This window comes from Antechinus flavipes, chromosome 2 (genome assembly GCF_016432865.1).
Source record: "Antechinus flavipes isolate AdamAnt ecotype Samford, QLD, Australia chromosome 2, AdamAnt_v2, whole genome shotgun sequence".
Taxonomy (NCBI): Eukaryota; Metazoa; Chordata; class Mammalia; order Dasyuromorphia; family Dasyuridae; genus Antechinus; species Antechinus flavipes.
The window spans coordinates 521,822,897-521,840,199 of record NC_067399.1 but is presented as its reverse complement, the minus strand read 5'-3'; the positions used below and the strand labels follow the sequence as shown (position 1 = coordinate 521,840,199).

At 33.7% G+C, this 17,303-nt stretch overlaps 1 protein-coding gene across 1 annotated transcript in view; it reads left to right on the top strand.

Annotated features, from left to right (window-relative positions):
- The first annotated feature begins 5,695 nt into the window (after nt 1-5,695).
- ATP8B4 (ATPase phospholipid transporting 8B4 (putative)) overlaps nt 5,696-17,303 on the top strand; it is a 230,711-nt gene continuing 219,103 nt past the window's right edge. Inside the window, exons 1-4 of the mRNA XM_051973787.1 lie at nt 5,696-5,743; nt 6,487-6,600; nt 8,873-8,971; nt 14,553-14,614. Of these exons, the coding sequence (XP_051829747.1) occupies nt 5,696-5,743; nt 6,487-6,600; nt 8,873-8,971; nt 14,553-14,614 (323 nt within the window). The remainder of the gene's footprint in view (nt 5,744-6,486; nt 6,601-8,872; nt 8,972-14,552; nt 14,615-17,303) is intronic.

The window sequence follows — 17,303 nt, the reverse complement described above, 5'->3', positions numbered from 1 at the left end:
CCTTACTGTGCACTTGCAAGTGAAGACATCACCCTCCTGATGTCATTGGTTTTCTTTGAAAATAAAGGACAAATGGGGGAAAGGTTGGGGCAGAGCAGAAGGCAAAGGGTGTAGGAAGAAGACAAGGAAGGGATCCATGAGTTGAATGAGGTTAAGTAATAGCAAGGCAAATTATGGAGCAGAATTAAAACAGAGTCAGCAGGGATAGAAAAGATGTCTTTGTGTGTGTGTTGTGTGTGTGTGTGTGTGTATACACACACACACACACACACACACACACACACACACATATATATATATATAAATATATTATTTATTAATTATAGCATTCTTGGGAGTAGTGGGGGGAGATGAAAGGGAGAAAAAAGAATATAGTAAAAAAAGATGCTCAGCAGAGAACAAAAGAACAATTTGCAAGAAAGTAAAGATGGACATTCATGAATATAATTTTTCTACTAATATATATTCTTTCTTGATCTGGTAATTTGTTGTGATATGTTTTGAATCCTCTCTGATGTTCTGCTGAACACATAACAATGCCCTATTTTGTTTTGTTTCATTTTTTTTGTATTCCTTTTCTGTTTTTCTGTTTTTCTTTTTTTCTTATTCTGTTTTTTAATAAAAAAAAATAAAGGGAACATTTTCAGGGAAACCTGGAAGACATGTACAAACTGATGCCAAGTGAAGAGGGAAGTACCAGGAGAACAATTTCTACAATAATAACAAGAAGAATGTTGTAAAAAAGCAAACAACTTTGAAAGATTTAAGATCTCTAATCAATACAATGACTACAAGGCTACACTAACTCATGACAGAGAAATGATAAACTCAAGGTTCAGAATAAAGCAAACAGGTGGTCATTAGAGAGAGAGAGAGAGAGAGAGAGAGAGAAAGAGAATATGAGAATAAAAGACAAACAATAACTACAGCTCTCTTTCAAAGGACAATAATCTTTTAATTTCATGGCTGCTGTTACTGTATGCAATGAGCTTTGAGCACAAGAATATAAAATCTGGCACTGCTTCCATTTCTTGTCTCTCTATTTGCCAGGAATGATGGGACCAGATGCCATGATTTTGTTATAATATTAAGCTTTAAGCTTTTATGCTTTCCTCTTTTACCCTAATCAAGAGGCTTCTTAATTCTTCTTCTGTTCTATCATCAAAATGGTATCATTTGCATGTTTGAGATTGTTGATATTTCTCCTGGAAATCTTAATTCTGTCTTTTGATTCATCCACTTTGGCATTTTGCTTGATGTTCTATGCATATTAGTTTTGAATCAATCAGTTGTACCATATTCAGTTCTAATTGTTGCTTCTTGACCTATATATAATTTCTTCAGGAGATAAGTAAGATGATTTGCTACTCCCATTTCTTTGAGGAATTGCCACATTTTGTTGGGATCTACATGGTCAAAGACTTTAGTTAGTGAAGCAAAGGCAGACATTTTTTCTGGAGCTCCCTTGCTTTCTCCATAATTCAGTGAATGTTGGTAATTTGGTTTCTAGTTCTTCAGCCTCTTCAAAAACCAGCCTGCTCTTCTGGAAATTCTTGGTTATATATTGCTGAATTCTAACTTGCAGAATTTTAAGCATAACCTTACAGGTATGTGAAATGAATGCAGTTGTTTGATAGCTTAAGCATTCTTTGGACACTGCCCTTAGGATTGGAGTATAACTGACCTCTTCCGATCCATTGGCCACTGTTAAATTTTCCAAATTTGCTGGCATATTGAGTATACTACTTTAAAACCATCTTTTTTTAAGATTTTAAATAGTTCCTCTGGTATTCTGTCAGTTTTACTCGCCCTATTGTTAACAATGCTTCCTAAGGCCTATTTCATTTCATTTTCTAAGATTCTAAACTCTAGATCAATGATCACACCATTCTGTTATCAGTGATGTTAAGATCTTTCTTATATACTTCTGTATATTCTAGTCACTTCTTAGTCTCTTTTACTTCTGTTAAACTCCAATCACTTTAATCTTTTATCATGCTCATTTTTTAAATGAAATATTCCTTTGACATATCTAATTTTCTCCAAGAGATCTTTTCTCTTTTCTATTCTATTATTTTCTTATTTTTTTACATTGCTTTTAAAAGAAAGACCTCTTATCTTCTTGCTATTCTCTGGAATTCTGCATTTACTTGGGTATATATTTCCCTTTTTCTTCTGCCTTCCACTTTCCTTCTTTCCTTAGCTATTTGTAAAGCCTCATCAGACAGCCATTTTGCTTTCTTTGGATTTGTTTTCTGTGACTACTTCCTGTACAATATTGTAAAATTCTTTCCATAGTTCTTCAGTCACTATCTACCAGATATAATTCCTTAAATCTGCTCAGAATTCTACTTCATATTTATAAGAAATGTTATTTGGGTCATATCTATATAATCTGATGTTTTTCCTACTTTCTTCAATGTAAGTCTGAATTTTGCAATAAGAAGCCCAGTTATTTCCAGATCTTCTTTTAACTGCTATAACCTGAAAGTTAACTTGACAAAACTCTATCAGTCTCTGACCTACTTCATTTTGTATTCCATGGCCAAACTTGCCAGTTATTCCAATTATCTTTTGATTAGTTACTTTAGCATTCTAGTCTCATGTGATGAATGTGACTTTTTGGTGTTTTTTTTTTTTTTTTAAGAAGATGATGTAGGTTTTTTATAGAACTGATAAACTTCGGTCTCTTCTACATCAGAGGCTGGAACATAGACTTGCATTACTGTGCTGTGGAATGGCTGGCCTTAGATTCAACAGATATAATTCCATCATTTTTGAGATTGTTCTCTTGTATTGCTTTTCTGACTTTTTTATTAACTATGAAAGCTACTCCATTTTTTTCTAAGAAATTCTTGTCCAGGAAGAATGTTGGAGGGGATGTGGGAAAACTGGGACACTAAGACATTGTTGGTGGAATTGTGAATGGATAGTCATTCTGGAGAGCAATTTGGAACTATGTTCAAAAAGTTATCAAACTGTAACATATCCCTTGACCCAGCTGTATTTCTACTGGCTTATATCCCAAAGAGATCTTAAAGGAAGGAAAGAGACTTGTATGTGCAAAAATGTTCGGGGTAGCCCTCTTAGTGGCTAGAAACTGGAAACTGAGTGGATGCCCATCATTTGGGAAATGGTTGAATAAGTTGTGGTATATGAATGTTATGGAATATTATTGTTCTATAAGAAATGATCAGGAGGATGATTTTAGAAAGGCCTGGAGAGACTTACATGAACTGATGCTTAGTGAAATGAGCAGAACCAAGAGATCATTGTACATGACAACGTCAATATTATATGATGATCAATTCTGATGAATGTGCCTCCTTCCAACAACGAGATGATTGATGCCAGTCCCAATGATATTGTGATGAAGAGAGCTATCTACACCCAGAGAGAGGACTGTGGGAACTGAATGTGGATCACAACATAACATTCTCACTCTTTGTTGTTGTTCACTTGCATTTTGTTTTCTTACTCATTTACTTTTTTTTTTTTTTAATCTGTCTTCTCTTGTGCAGCAAGAGAATTGTATAAATATGTTTATACATATTGGGTTTAACATATATTTTAACATATTTAACATATATTGAATTGCTTGCCATCTAGGGGAGGGGATGGGGAGAAAGAAAAGAAAATCTGAAATACAAGACTATACAAGGTTCAATGTTCTCAAATTATCTATGCATATGTTTTGAAAATAAAAATCTTTTTAAAAAAAGAAATTTTTGTCTACAGTAATATATGTAATGATCACCTGAATTAAATTCACCCCTTCCCATCCATAAGATCAAAATGTTGCTGTTTAGATCTTTTTATTTACTATTTATTTGCTATTTTATTTACTATTTCAGCTTGTCTTGTTTCATATTTCTTACATTCCTATTTCTTACACAATATTAACTTTTCTACATTGAATTTTCCTTTTGTCTTCACTTATAGCTGAGCTTCCTTTTGATTTTAGCCCAGGTGTTTTACTCTTTCTGGAGTATTTGTACTTGCCTTACAAACTTCCCAGTAATGCATTGTATACCTACTGGATTGAAGGGCTCATCTTCTGATATCACATTTTAATCTGTTCATGGGGTTTACTTGGCATAGATCCTGGAGTAGTTTGTCATTACCTTCTCCAATGGATCATCTTTTTTTTCTGAACTCTCTACAATGATCTGTCTATCTTGGGTAAAAATCTCTGTGTAATAAAGGTAATTGTTTCATTGAGCCATGCAAGCTCCTCTGTCACAAGGCAGTGATCCATTACATACAAACTGTTATATATAAGATGTTTAGGTTGGGGGTGGGGTGTATAGTATACCAGCAGCTAGGGGGATAGTAACCATTTATAACTATCACCATTTCTATTTTGAAATCCTATATTATATAAGTGTCATAGGTCTATAGAGTTCTGAGCCTGAAATCAGGAAGACTTGATTTTAAATGTGGCCCCCTCCAATACTTATTATTTGTGTTAACCTGGGCTAGTCATATAATTTCTTCTGTCTCAGTTTCTTTATCTATACAATGAGGATAATAATAGCACTCATTTTTTGCTGCGAGAATCAAATAAGATAAAATTTTTTGAAGTGCTTAACATAATATGAACCATATAAATGGAGAAGAGTAATAAACATTTATCATTTTATCAGCTGTTATTTATTTATTATTATTAAATCATTTGGCAAATAAAATACAAAATAACCTCTTCCTTGTAGGTTTCCTTTGAATCCTCCCCTATCTCCCATAGACAAAAAAATTCTATAAAATCATAATCGAAGAAAGCAGTACAATGTAAAAGGAAGCAGTTCTGAATATGGGGCTCAAAGCCCTAGTGTCAGACACTTATGTCTAATCTTGGGCAAGCCCTTTCTGGGCCTCTATTCCTCATCTTTATAATGAAGAATTTTGTTTAGATGACCAGAAAGGTCCCTCCCAGCCCTAAATCTCTGACCCTGTAAAAACAGCTTAGTTTCTATGAGGCAATTACCTCACATCTGTTGATTCTGTTGGCTAATTTATTTTGGTCACTGGGCCTGTTGGTGCTTGCTCACTATCAGGAACTGTTCCCAAACCTACATATGAACTTGCAGAGCCCCAATGAGTGTTCATTTCAAACTAAGGACAGAGACAGGAATGGCACAATAGAAATACGGGAATAGGTGATCTCAGGAGTAGAGGACTTGCAACCTAATTGGCTTTCTGTCCCAGGAGTGTTCCTGTGCTTTGACAAAGACTACCTGTTATCAAGAATAAGCCATCCCTATATATGTATACATAAATAGATCCTTACTTAATTATAGCCTGCTTGGAGGAAATGGAGGGAATAAAGAGGGGGGAAAGAATAAAGTAAAAAAAAGTATGCAATAGAGAACAAAAGAACAACCTACAAGGAAATTAAGAGGGACATTTATAATATGAATATAATTTCTTCTACTATAATATATCCTTTCTTGAACTGGTAATTTATTGTTATGTATTTTGAATCCTTCCTGATTTCTGCTGGGCACATGACAATATTCTGCTTTATTTTGTTTGCCTTTGTCTTTTTAAAAAATTCTGTTTAAAAAAATCTGTCTGATGATTTAAAGAATAAACCATCCCAGAAAAAGTTCCAACTTTGAACAGTACAGTGTTTAAAATCTCATAGTTAAATGGCCTTTGGCTTTCAGTAATCTGTCTATTGTAATGAAAATACTGGATGTGGAGTGAGAGAACCTGGATTCAGATACCACTTCGCTTACTCCCTGTGAGACAGGGAGTCAATTTTCTCAGCTGTAAACCAACTAAGCCCTGATGACTTAGAAGATCTCTACCAGTTCTAGATCTGTGACCTAGGATCTCAACTAAGCACAATTCATATATTTGGCTCCCATGTGTTAGGGCTACCTCTGTTGATTAGTAGACATGCAGAATTGCAGGATGTTAGAATTAGAGGCATTTTAGGACTGACCTAATCTATTGCCTCTACTGCTGTCGTTAAGGAATTGAGGCTCCTGAGAAGTGACTTTCCCAAAGATTGAACAAGTAACAAATGACAGAGAAAGGAGGAGGAGAGTGTTGGAGCCAGAAGGAATCTTTGAATCAATTATTTAAATTTTAAATTAAATTTAATTAATTTAAATTAATTTACTTATTTAATTTTCAGCTTTTCATGTTAGAAATCAGTAAACTTACACATTTATTGCTTGATTGTATTGTAGATTGTATAGACTTTAAAAATGATGAAGAAAAAGCTAATAATGCAGATTAAATTTTAAAATATCATGAGAACATTTTTTTTGAGAGCTAATTATTAAACATTTAGTAGCATTCCCCTAGGTGGTACTCAAATTTAATATTCTGTCTCCAGTCCTGCTTCATTAAAATTTGTCTTTATAATCCTAGTATCTAGTACAGTTCCTGGCACACAATGATGTTAATGAATACTTGTTGATTGATTGCTTGAGTGCCTCTGCCAAGATTAATGTCTTTTTTATGTTTCTTTTCCAGAATAATCGCATCCATACCTCTAAGTACAATATTCTTACCTTCTTGCCTGTAAATTTATTTGAACAGTTCCAACGAGTGGCTAATGCCTATTTTCTTTTCCTACTGATTTTGCAGGTAATGCACAAGTTCCCTTTCTTTAACAATTGGTTTACTATCTATTAGACTGTAAACTCTCTAGGGCAAGAATGGTTTTTCATTTTGTTCATAGTGTCTAGTAGAGGGGGTTGTTAAATGGTGCAGTGAACAGACTGCTGGGCCAGGAGTCAAAAAGACTAATCTTCGTGATTTCAAAATCAGGTTGCAGATATTAATTGTGTGATCCTGGGTAAGTCACTTAATCCTGTTTGCTTCAGTTTCCTTATTTATAAAATTAGTTGGAGAAGGAAATGGCAAATCACTCCAGTATCTTTACCAAGAAAACCCCAAATGGAGTCATGAAGAGTTGGACACAACTGAGAAAAACTTAGTGAACAACAACACCTATTAGAGGAATCCTTTGCATACAGTGTGTGCTTAATACTTGTTTGTTTTTTGGAGTGGATTGGACTTAATGAATTTGTTATGAAAATTATTTTATTAACTTTTGGAAACATGAAGAAATCCAGTTAGTGCAATACCCATGATTAGGTAAATTGTCCTTTCAGATCAGATTTTCCTGGCTATTATGTTGTTTTTCTTGTTGAATATGCGAATGCCAGTAACACATTAAAACATCACATTCATCATTCTAATTCTCAAGGTCAATTTTAAACTCAGCCTTGCCCTTTATTTGAACCATACCAGGTCCTAGTAATTATTGTTAATAACTTTCCTTCATGTTTTCTTATTTCCTCACTTGATATTGCTAATATTTTCAGGCTGAAGGAAAAGGAGAATAACCAAGTTCTTTTTAGAGCTTAATTTGATAACTTTCATCATTTCATGGCTTTTTTTTTTTTTACTAAAAGAGACATGATCATGAATCCCTGCCTCCCTTAACTCTTCCCTCCCCATCCAAAAAACCCCAACAGCCCCAAAATATAACAGAAATAGTAGAAATTTTAAAAAAGGACACTTTTGAGAAATTTTTTCTAAATATATTTTAGTTTTTCAAATATTCCATCTTGGATTTCTATGAATAATTCTTCCTGCATGAATAATTTATAATACCTTTATCTCTTATTTTCTGCACCTAAAAAAAAAAAGTCTGTCACCTGATGGTTAACTCTCTGGACTTATTTGGCTGGCCCTCAGAATAGATGTAGAATCAGAGAAACTATCCTCAGACTTTTTTCATGAGGTCTTTTCAACTTGATAGAACTGTTAGAGTTTGTTCTCTGTTGGCAAATATAGCCTTCAAGAACTGAGATTAAACATTATGCCATGATATGACATTGAAATGGGAATTTAATTGTAGTTTTTTAAAGTACAAATACTTCTTCATTAAGAAATTATTAAAATCACCAAACTCAAAAATGTTTTTTTTTTTTCTGGCCAGAGACTGCTTTTAGTTTCATTTATTTTAATTATTTGAGTGTGGCTCTTGACACTCTTCTTGTAGCAGCCTTGATTTCTCAGGTTGCTAAGGCTTGGGCAGCAAAGCTGAAACTCAATGTTTAGTGTGAGCAGGATTTACTGTTTCTATGATGGAAGACTTTCACATAATCAAACAATTTTGGAGTTGTGAAGGAACGGTAGAGATCAGTTCCCTCATTTTGCTAACGAAGTAATAGAAATCAAGAGAGTTTAATAGTAACAAGAGCACAAGCTGCTTAGTGGCAGAAGTGGAAAGAGGATTTTAATTTCTTAATGCCTACTGTGAGCTTTTTACAGCTTCATCCTTGGATGGTAGATTGAGAGTTGGAAGGGACCTTAGAGGACTTCTAATTCAATTCTTCATTTTATACCTGAGGAGACCTGTTATCTAGACATAGAATCCTTAGTGAATAGTTAGAAATGTTTGGGGGTGGGGATAATAAGAGAGGAAGGGCAAGGAGAGTGTTATCTAAAGTTTAAAGTGGTTAAATTAAAAAAACAGCCAAACAGAACTTAATGCCTCTAAAGAATATTTTTGCCAAGTTAATATTGGTTGTGAAATCATTCAAGAAACTAATTTTCACTGACTCATTGGAGTTTAAGATAATTCTCCACTTTATAAAAATATATTATGAAATTCAGTTCTGAGGGAGATTAATTTGAAAAAAAAAGTTAAATAATGAAGTTTGTTTGCAGATGAATGCACTGAAAATCCTTTGCAATATCCTCTCATCACTCATTGGAGTTAAAGAATTTTTAGGTGACAATATTATAATTTTAACAAATTATGTTATCAGAGAAAAATGATACATTATTGGTTAATAAAATCTGTGAATTTTAGAATAATAAAATTTAAAATTGTCTCTTGCAGCTAATTCCAGAAATATCTTCATTGTCATGGTTTACGACCATAGTGCCTTTAGTCCTGGTGTTAACTATTACTGCCGTCAAAGATGCCACTGATGACTATGTGAGTATTTGTCTCAGACTCTTCCTTATCATTTTAAATTCTTTCCATTTCTATCCCCTATCTAATTTAAGCAGAATTCAAATTCCTTGGATTTCCAGATATTGTTTCATTTTAGCCTTTTTAATGTTTAGGACCTAGAGTATACCTTGAACATAGGTGCTTAATGTTTATTTAAAATAACTGAATATGGTATGGCTTATTTTCTTGCTATGTGCTCTTATGTAACATTTTACTAAAATATCTGATAGGTGGCACAGTAGATAGAGCACCCTTCTACGAAGGAAGAAGACTCAGTTTATTGAGTTCAAATCCAGACAGACACTTTCTAACTGTGTGATTCTGGGCAAGTCACTTAACCCTATTTGCCTCAGTTTTCTTGTATGTAAAATGAGCTGGAAAAGGGGATAGTTTGCAAACCACTCCAGTGTCTCTGTTTAAGAATCTCCCAAACAGACTCACAAAAAGTCCCACATGACTAAACAACAGCAACAACCATATATTTTAAATAAAATAAATTATAAAATGTGCTTGATAATAGAATAATAAAGGAGCCATAATTGCTGAATAATGATACTAAATCCCCCTCTACTCAAAAGTACTGGAATGCCAGAAACTATGTTAAGCTCTGAGAATATAAATACAAAAAGGCAGAAAATCCCTGCTCTCAAGAAGCTTATATTCTAACAGGATAAGATAATACATATAGGACAGATGGAGTTAGGAAGGGAGATTAGGTTTTAGAAGTCATTGGAATAGCGAGTGGAAACAAGGCAATTGATTTTCACAAGTGGTTTCCAGAATAAGAGGTGGAAAGAGGGTAGTAATAGGTACTAAGTGACATACTAGGACGATGACTAGAGTTTAGAATGATAGGTCTGGAGCCAGATTAGATAAGATTATCTCTCATTAATCATAATTGCAAAGAAATTGCACTAGAAATCTATAAAGAGGAAGACTGTATGAGATTAAAATGTCTGGTTCTTCAGACAAGTCGCAGGCTACTAGATGCCTTGCTTGAGTAAAAATGGGAGGCCAGGACCACAAGGTGAACCTGAGCCAGGACTAAGCAAAGCATGGGAATTCTATGTGTTACCTCAGTGAATGGAATCTGTGGGAGCTGTGTTAATGCTCATCTAGTGATATAGGGATCTGGCAGAGTACCACAAATAATTTTGTATAGTAAACCATATCTTTATTTAGAAATTGTCTGAAAGGTCCAGAAAAGACAAATCTCATATTTTACCATTTGTGTGCTTCTTTTTTCTTTCTTTCTTTCTTTTTTTATTATAGCTTTTTATTGACAGAACATATGCATGGGTAATTTTTGCAGCATTGTTCCTTGCATTCACTTCTGTTCCAACTTTTCCCTTCTCTCCCTCCACCCCCTCCCCTAGGATGGCAGGCAGTCTTATACATGTTAAACATGTTAAAGTATATCTGTGCAGAGCTGTACAGTTCTCTTGTTGCACAAGAAAAAATGGATTCAGAAGGTAAAAATAACCTGGGAAGAAAAGCAAAACAGTCCATATTCATTTCCCAGTGTTCTTTCTCTGAGTATATCTGATTCTTTCCATCATTGATCAATTGGAACTGAATTGGATCTTCTCTTTGTCGAAGATATCTACTTCCATCAGAATATATCCTCACACAATATTGTTGTTGAAGTATATAATGATCTCCTTGTTCTGCTTATTTCACTCAGCACCAGTTCATGTAAGTCTCTCCAAGGCTCTCTGAAATCTTCCTGCTGGTCATTTCTTATAGACAATAATATTCCATAACATTCTTATACCATAATTCATTCAGCCATTTTCCAATTGATGGGCATTCATTCAATTTTCAATTTCTAGCCACTACAAACAGGGCTGCCACAAACATTTTGGCATATACAGGTCCCTTTCCTTTCTTTAATATGTCTTTGGGATATAAGCCCAGTAGTAACACTGCTGGATCAAAGGGTATCGTGTGCTTATTTTTTCAAAGCATTCAATTTAGTATATTCATATTTAGAGGCTCTCCCTTTTTCTGCAAGATGGCTACCATACATATGTTCATATTATGCAATATTCCTTCATATTATATACCATTATAGAGAGAATTATTCAAATACCTTCTGAAGATCAAAAGAAACATAACACAGGCAGGTGAATACTTAAGAAACAAATCTATAGTATTGGATGGTATTCTGATGAAAGAGAGATTCCCTAATAGAACAAGGATTCTTGACCTTTTGTGTCATTGATCCCTTTGACAGCCTGGTAAAGCTTATGGACTCCTCCTGAAAATGGTCTTTTAAAAGGCACAAATAATATGGAATTATAAAAAAAATTAATTGTATTGATATGGATTTATAATATCAACATTCATGAACCCTTGGTTAAAGGTCTCTGATATAGAAGTAAGCATCTCTCAGAAGATCTTGTTTGCAGATAATATTTTTCTGGTTATATTAAGCTCCAAAATATTGCCAGGTATCCTCAATGATATCTATAACCACTCCAGATTGTTGAGAGCCAACAGTTCACCCAGAGGAAAAAAAGAGAATGGACAAAGAATGCATTTTATTCATATAGTCACATACAATTGAATGAGTAGCAAAAATGAATTAATCTATTAGTACTTTCATCTTGATCAATCATTGAGATGAGGAATAAACTTCTCCCAGAAATTAATGAGAGACAAGTGTTCTGGACTGCATTTGGAAAATATATAGCCTTTTGAGTGATCTCAATCTGTTTCCCCATTTTTCTAACAATAGTCATCTGGTTAATGCTATATGGCTATGAAATATGAATCCTCACAATTTCTAAAGAATATAGAAGGCAATAAATCTTCAAACTCTAGTTAAATATTATTATTGTTATTATCAATATTATTATTAATTATGCCAAAGAGGAATGCTACCCTTAGTGTATTTTGGAACAATTTAAATAAAAGGGTTCTGAAAGGAAAATATTTTACCTAACACTTACTAAGGGAAATTGACAAAAATTAAGTGTTACTAATCTGTGCTTTCAGAAAAAAGACACAAATACTACTTTTGACCTCTTTTTTTAAATTTTAGGGTTAAATGGGATAAGAATGACATAGTAAAGAATGAAAAAAGTGAGAGAAATTAGAGTTGGATGAAAGCTTAGAAATCCTGGAGGCAACCTCTTTCCTTTGTATTCCTATCTCTGAATCTGGGGTTTGGGACTAGGTTAAACATGTTGAATTTAAAGGTTAAAAAGAAAAAGTTTTAGATGTGATGTGTTCTGCTTTTCTCTTCCTCTTCCTCCTCCTTGCTCCAGTAGGAGAAGTCATGACCAAAGCATGAACAATATGGGAAAATTTAAGAAACAGTGGGAGAAAAAAACCAAAAGAAAAAGGACTACATTGCTGTTTTATCTAAGTAGATATCCAGATTGCTTTTGCTCTAGTAATCTGAAAAAAATCTTTGTAAAATATTCCCTATTGATCAGAACCAAAGTAATAGGTTGTGTAAAATGGTAGCTTGATAGTTTGCAATGAAATAATGTAATCCATTGGGTCTGGTAGGTTAGTCTTTTCCATTACCTTGTCCCAGGAATCAGGCTTTTATTCCATTGTTGCTTCCTACAATCTTACTCCTCCTTACCCTTTTCCAGCATCTATGTATGTGCTATGTTTTGTCACTATAATATACACTTTTTGAGGTAAAGAATTGTTTTGCTTTTATTTGTGTACTCAGAACAATGTCTGGCATAAAATAAGAGAGGGGGAGAGGAGGAGGGAGAAGGGAAAAGAGGGAGAGAAGGGGAGGGAGAAAGGGAAGAAAGGAAGAGAGGGAGGGAGAGAGAGAGAGAGAGAGAGAGAGAGAGAGAGAGAGAGAGAGAGAGAGGGAAAAGGGGCAGAGAGGGAAAGAGGGAGAGAGAGTGTGAGTGTGTGTGTCTGTCTACTAACAGGTATGCATGACATTTACCTAAGATGTTTAGGTTTTGTGGAAAGGAAAGGATAGCACAGTGTGACTTTATAAAAGATAGAGTATTGAGCAAGATGGAGATAGGATTGATGAGGGATTATTGGGGAAGATTGTGGCCAGTTTGGAAAAAGAAGAGAAGGATTAGCACAAAGGAGAACTCTTCAGTTATGGGCACCTCATTTTAGGAAGCTCATTTAACAGCTAATCCCAATCCCTTTCGACAGTGTACTTACACTGAAAAGGTCACAGAACCTTGAAGTACCAAAAAGGTGACCAGATAGAGAGGAATATGCAAAGATAGCTTTATTTTCTTTGGTGAATGAGAGAAAAAGGAAGGTTTATCCAGAGATTTCTTCTTGCTTTCCTGTTTAACACTCCAGCTGTGGAGGCCCTCAAGGAATGGAGACCACCTAAAATCCTGACTCATTAGAAACGGAAGACAGTGACATTGTTATCTATAGTCCCAAACCAGCAAGTGAAGGGGTCTCAGAAGGGTGCAGAGATGAGAGCATTTTGTCCCAAAAGTGTCAAGGTGTCTATGGATAATGTATGAAGCAATTATACATATCACCAGACAGTACCCCCTCATATACCATATATAGTTCATAATTCATATATCACCCAGACAAGTAGTGATCAAAGTATTTGCTATAATACTTGAATGCTAATGCTAATTTTTATATACTTGCATGTGACCTTTGTAAATGGTCTACTGTGCTTGTTAATTTACTATATGTAAATTAATGAATGTAAATGTAATGAATGTTACATATATTTACTATATGTAAAGTAATGAATGTTACATGCATCTACAAATTGTATCTTCATACCTGAGTGATTGTAGGGACTTCAAAATTTTTACTGACAGAGAATGTAGGACAAAGATATCTTTGTCCAAAAAATAGCCATGCAGGGAAAAGGCTACCAGTTCCTCCTTCTTAAAGGTAGTTAAAGTTTTAAGGTATTTTGCAAGACAGGTTCTAACTGCTAAGGAATAACAATAATTTAAGGAGTTCCAAAATTGTGATCTAGGCTATATTGCTGGACGTGTGGGCACTTCATAATTCTGTGGTTAATTCTGTAATTAAGATGTTTAGGAATGCAATAGGAAATAAAATCACATAGGTTTAAAAATATAATCTTAGATGGAACATATCCCCCCCCCCCCCTTAATGTGTGATAACATATACATTCATTTACCACAATGAAAACTTTTATGGATATAAAATTCATGATATAAATATTTCTTCAGCTTCAAAGAAATTCATAAAACAAAGTGATGATCAAATGTTATTTAGTAAATAATGTTTTAATAAAGCAAAGTATTGAGTACACATGTGTAAGAAATGAGAACTTCCATCTTAGTTAGGAGATTAAATGTGTTCCCTCTACAACCATGCAGAATCAATAGAGTCAACCCCAAACATGTGAATTGTAAGAAAACATATGGTTAATCCTCTTAATTGCCAACACCCAGAACTAAATTTTGTAGGCAAGATGTTAGTTTATGTGTAGGCTTGCTTATGGAGGAGGGCCTGTGACATTTCTGAACCTTATGAAGCCCAAGTGTCTCCTAAGTATTTTTTTCCTTTGTCCTGAAGTGATTGCAATGATTTCCTCATAAACATTTTGCACTTACAGTTCCGTCATAAGAGTGATAACCAGGTGAATAATCGACTTTCTGAAGTACTCATCAATGGCAGGTAAGAAGCATATTCTTGTTTATTTTTATGATTTAGGGGAGAGAGAATCAATAAGCAATGTTTTGTGCTTTTCCTTTCTGAAAAACAGGTAAATTTATTTTCCCTCTTTAATTGATTTAAAAAAAATAAAGTTGCATTAAATTATGCTTTTTCTTCTTCAGTGTGTTTGATGTTTACCTATGTGACTGCTGTACAATTTATTTCTTTTCTGTTCCACATTTCTTTGTAATTCCTTAGGATGGACAGAGAGACTTTGCTGTTAATAATTTTTAGAAATGAAATATTATTTAGAATTCTAATAAATTTAGAATTTAGAATTAGATGATTTCATCACCATCAAAATCATAGTAGTATTGACATTTACATAATGCTTTAATGTTTTGCAAGGCTTTTTATAGATATCACACTTAAGCCTCACAGCAACCCTGGGAGATATAGTTAATATTTAGTAACTAATTTTTAGTGAATGAACAAATGAATCTATATAATGATTTCTGGGGAAGAATTTCTCTAGAAAGGATGTGTAGTATATTGAAGCATCAAAATTTTAAAACAAGAATTTTCTTCCCAATGTGTTATTTAGTATATCACATAGAAACAGAAAGTCTCATGATTTTTAAATTTCTTCTAGTATTAAAATGATATTATTTATAGACTGTTTCTGATAAAATGAAATATTTTAAATTTATTTTCTCTAAAATAAACAAAAGACAACTCTAAGAGACTTAATGTATGTAAATTCTAAATATAAAAAAAAATACCTCTAGCCTGTCTGTCATTCTTATTGACCAATGGATATTTAATCAATATAATAGTAATAATAGTATGGATTTTAGAGGGAACATTGTATAAAAAACATATACAAGAGAAAGACTAAGACATTAAGTAGGACTCACAATTATTGACAATAAATAGTAAGGTGGTAGTAATTCTTCAGTAGAAGAAAGATCAATAAAAGGTACAAAGATCTTCCTTCACTCACCCTGAGACTAGTTGCCAATTTAGGATTTAGAAAAGAGTGTCAAAGATGTAAATAAAAAAAAAAAAGAAAGGCTTCAGTTACAAATATGACAGTTGTTAAAGAGAAGGACAATGATATAAATGAATTGTGATGGTAGAAATTTTTCCATTGCAAAGTGGATGAGTGTAATATTGCCTGAGGGTTCTGTGATCTCTTCAAAGTAGGTGCTGCTTTCACTAATATAGATAACAGCCTTTCTATGTCTTTTTGTTGTGTCATTCTTCTCTATATTTTTCCATAGATGATCCCTCCAATACACTGGGAGTCTTATCCTGATTCTTTGAATATCCAAGAGAGACTTTTAGTTTATTTCTCATTCTCACTACATAAACAGAAAACCTCTTTTCTAATTTATTTAATGCCACTTCTTGACTGAAAGTCATCTTTGGAACTATTCTATGATCTCCAGATGTCTGCAGTGTGCAACTTACCATTGTCTTTTGGCTTACCTTTAATTTTGATTTTTTTTCAAGATGATTCTGTTCACAGATTGTAGCTCCATTGACAAAATACTGGTATAAAAGAGAGAGGCTTTTTAGTCATTGAGTAATTCAGACTGCCTCATTGTAGCGTGGAGGTGATCTTGGATTCTCAAAAGTTATACAATGGAAATTTCTAATAAAAACCCAATGACAAGCTGGGTCTGCTGTCTGAGGGCTAATCCTAAATATATGTTAAAAATACTAATTCTCTGGTGATGAATTTTTTGGCAATGGTGATCTACTGAATGAATAAAGTATTAAAATACTTATTTGATCCATGTATCAAGTTAGCATCAGATGGGTAATTTTTGTTAGTTTTATTGGGCATCTTCCTGCATTAATTCTTTGTTTCATAATTTTATTGCTGTTTTGATAAGACAACATGTTGATCTCTTATGAATTGTTTGATAAAGTTTTGTTGCATGTCCTGATCTTCCCAAGTTTCTCAGTTCAGATTGTGACTATAAAGATGTCTACAAAGGAAGTGATCTGACCTTACAACTGACAGTTCATCTACTTGCTTTGTAATCAAAAGTTGGAGTAATAATAGAATTCTAAGCTGAAAAGTACCTTAGAGATCATCTAATCTTAATTTTCATTTTACAGATGAATAAATTGAAGTCCAGATTGGCTAAATGGCTTGATGAAGTTCATATAGCTAATTAATATCACAATATTGGTTGAACCCAAGGAGTGAAACTTGTGTCTTGATTTCTAGTGTATTGTTCTTTTCACTAAACCATGCTGCCTTATAAATGAGATAAAAGGTTAAGCAGTTATACAATAATTTTTGCAGTACACTTTTTTCATGCAAATTTTATCTCTACCTATATTGTAAAGACAAGGCATCTAGGTGGTATGTGGATAGAATGCTGGGCCTGGAATCAGGGCTCATTTTCCTGAATTCAAATGTGGCCATAGATATTTACTTTGTGACCTTGGGCAAGTAGTTTCTTCATCTGTAAAATGAGCTGGAAAAGGAAATGGCAAACCATCCCAGTATCTTTGCCAGGAGAATCCCAAATGGGTCACAAAGAGTAAAACATGACCAAATAACAACAACCATATTTGAAAGCATGATTTGGCAATGATATAATTGAAATTTATAGATAATAATAATAATTATCAAAATAACTCACATATACATAGCATTTTAAGTTCTACGACAATAATATGAGGTAGATAG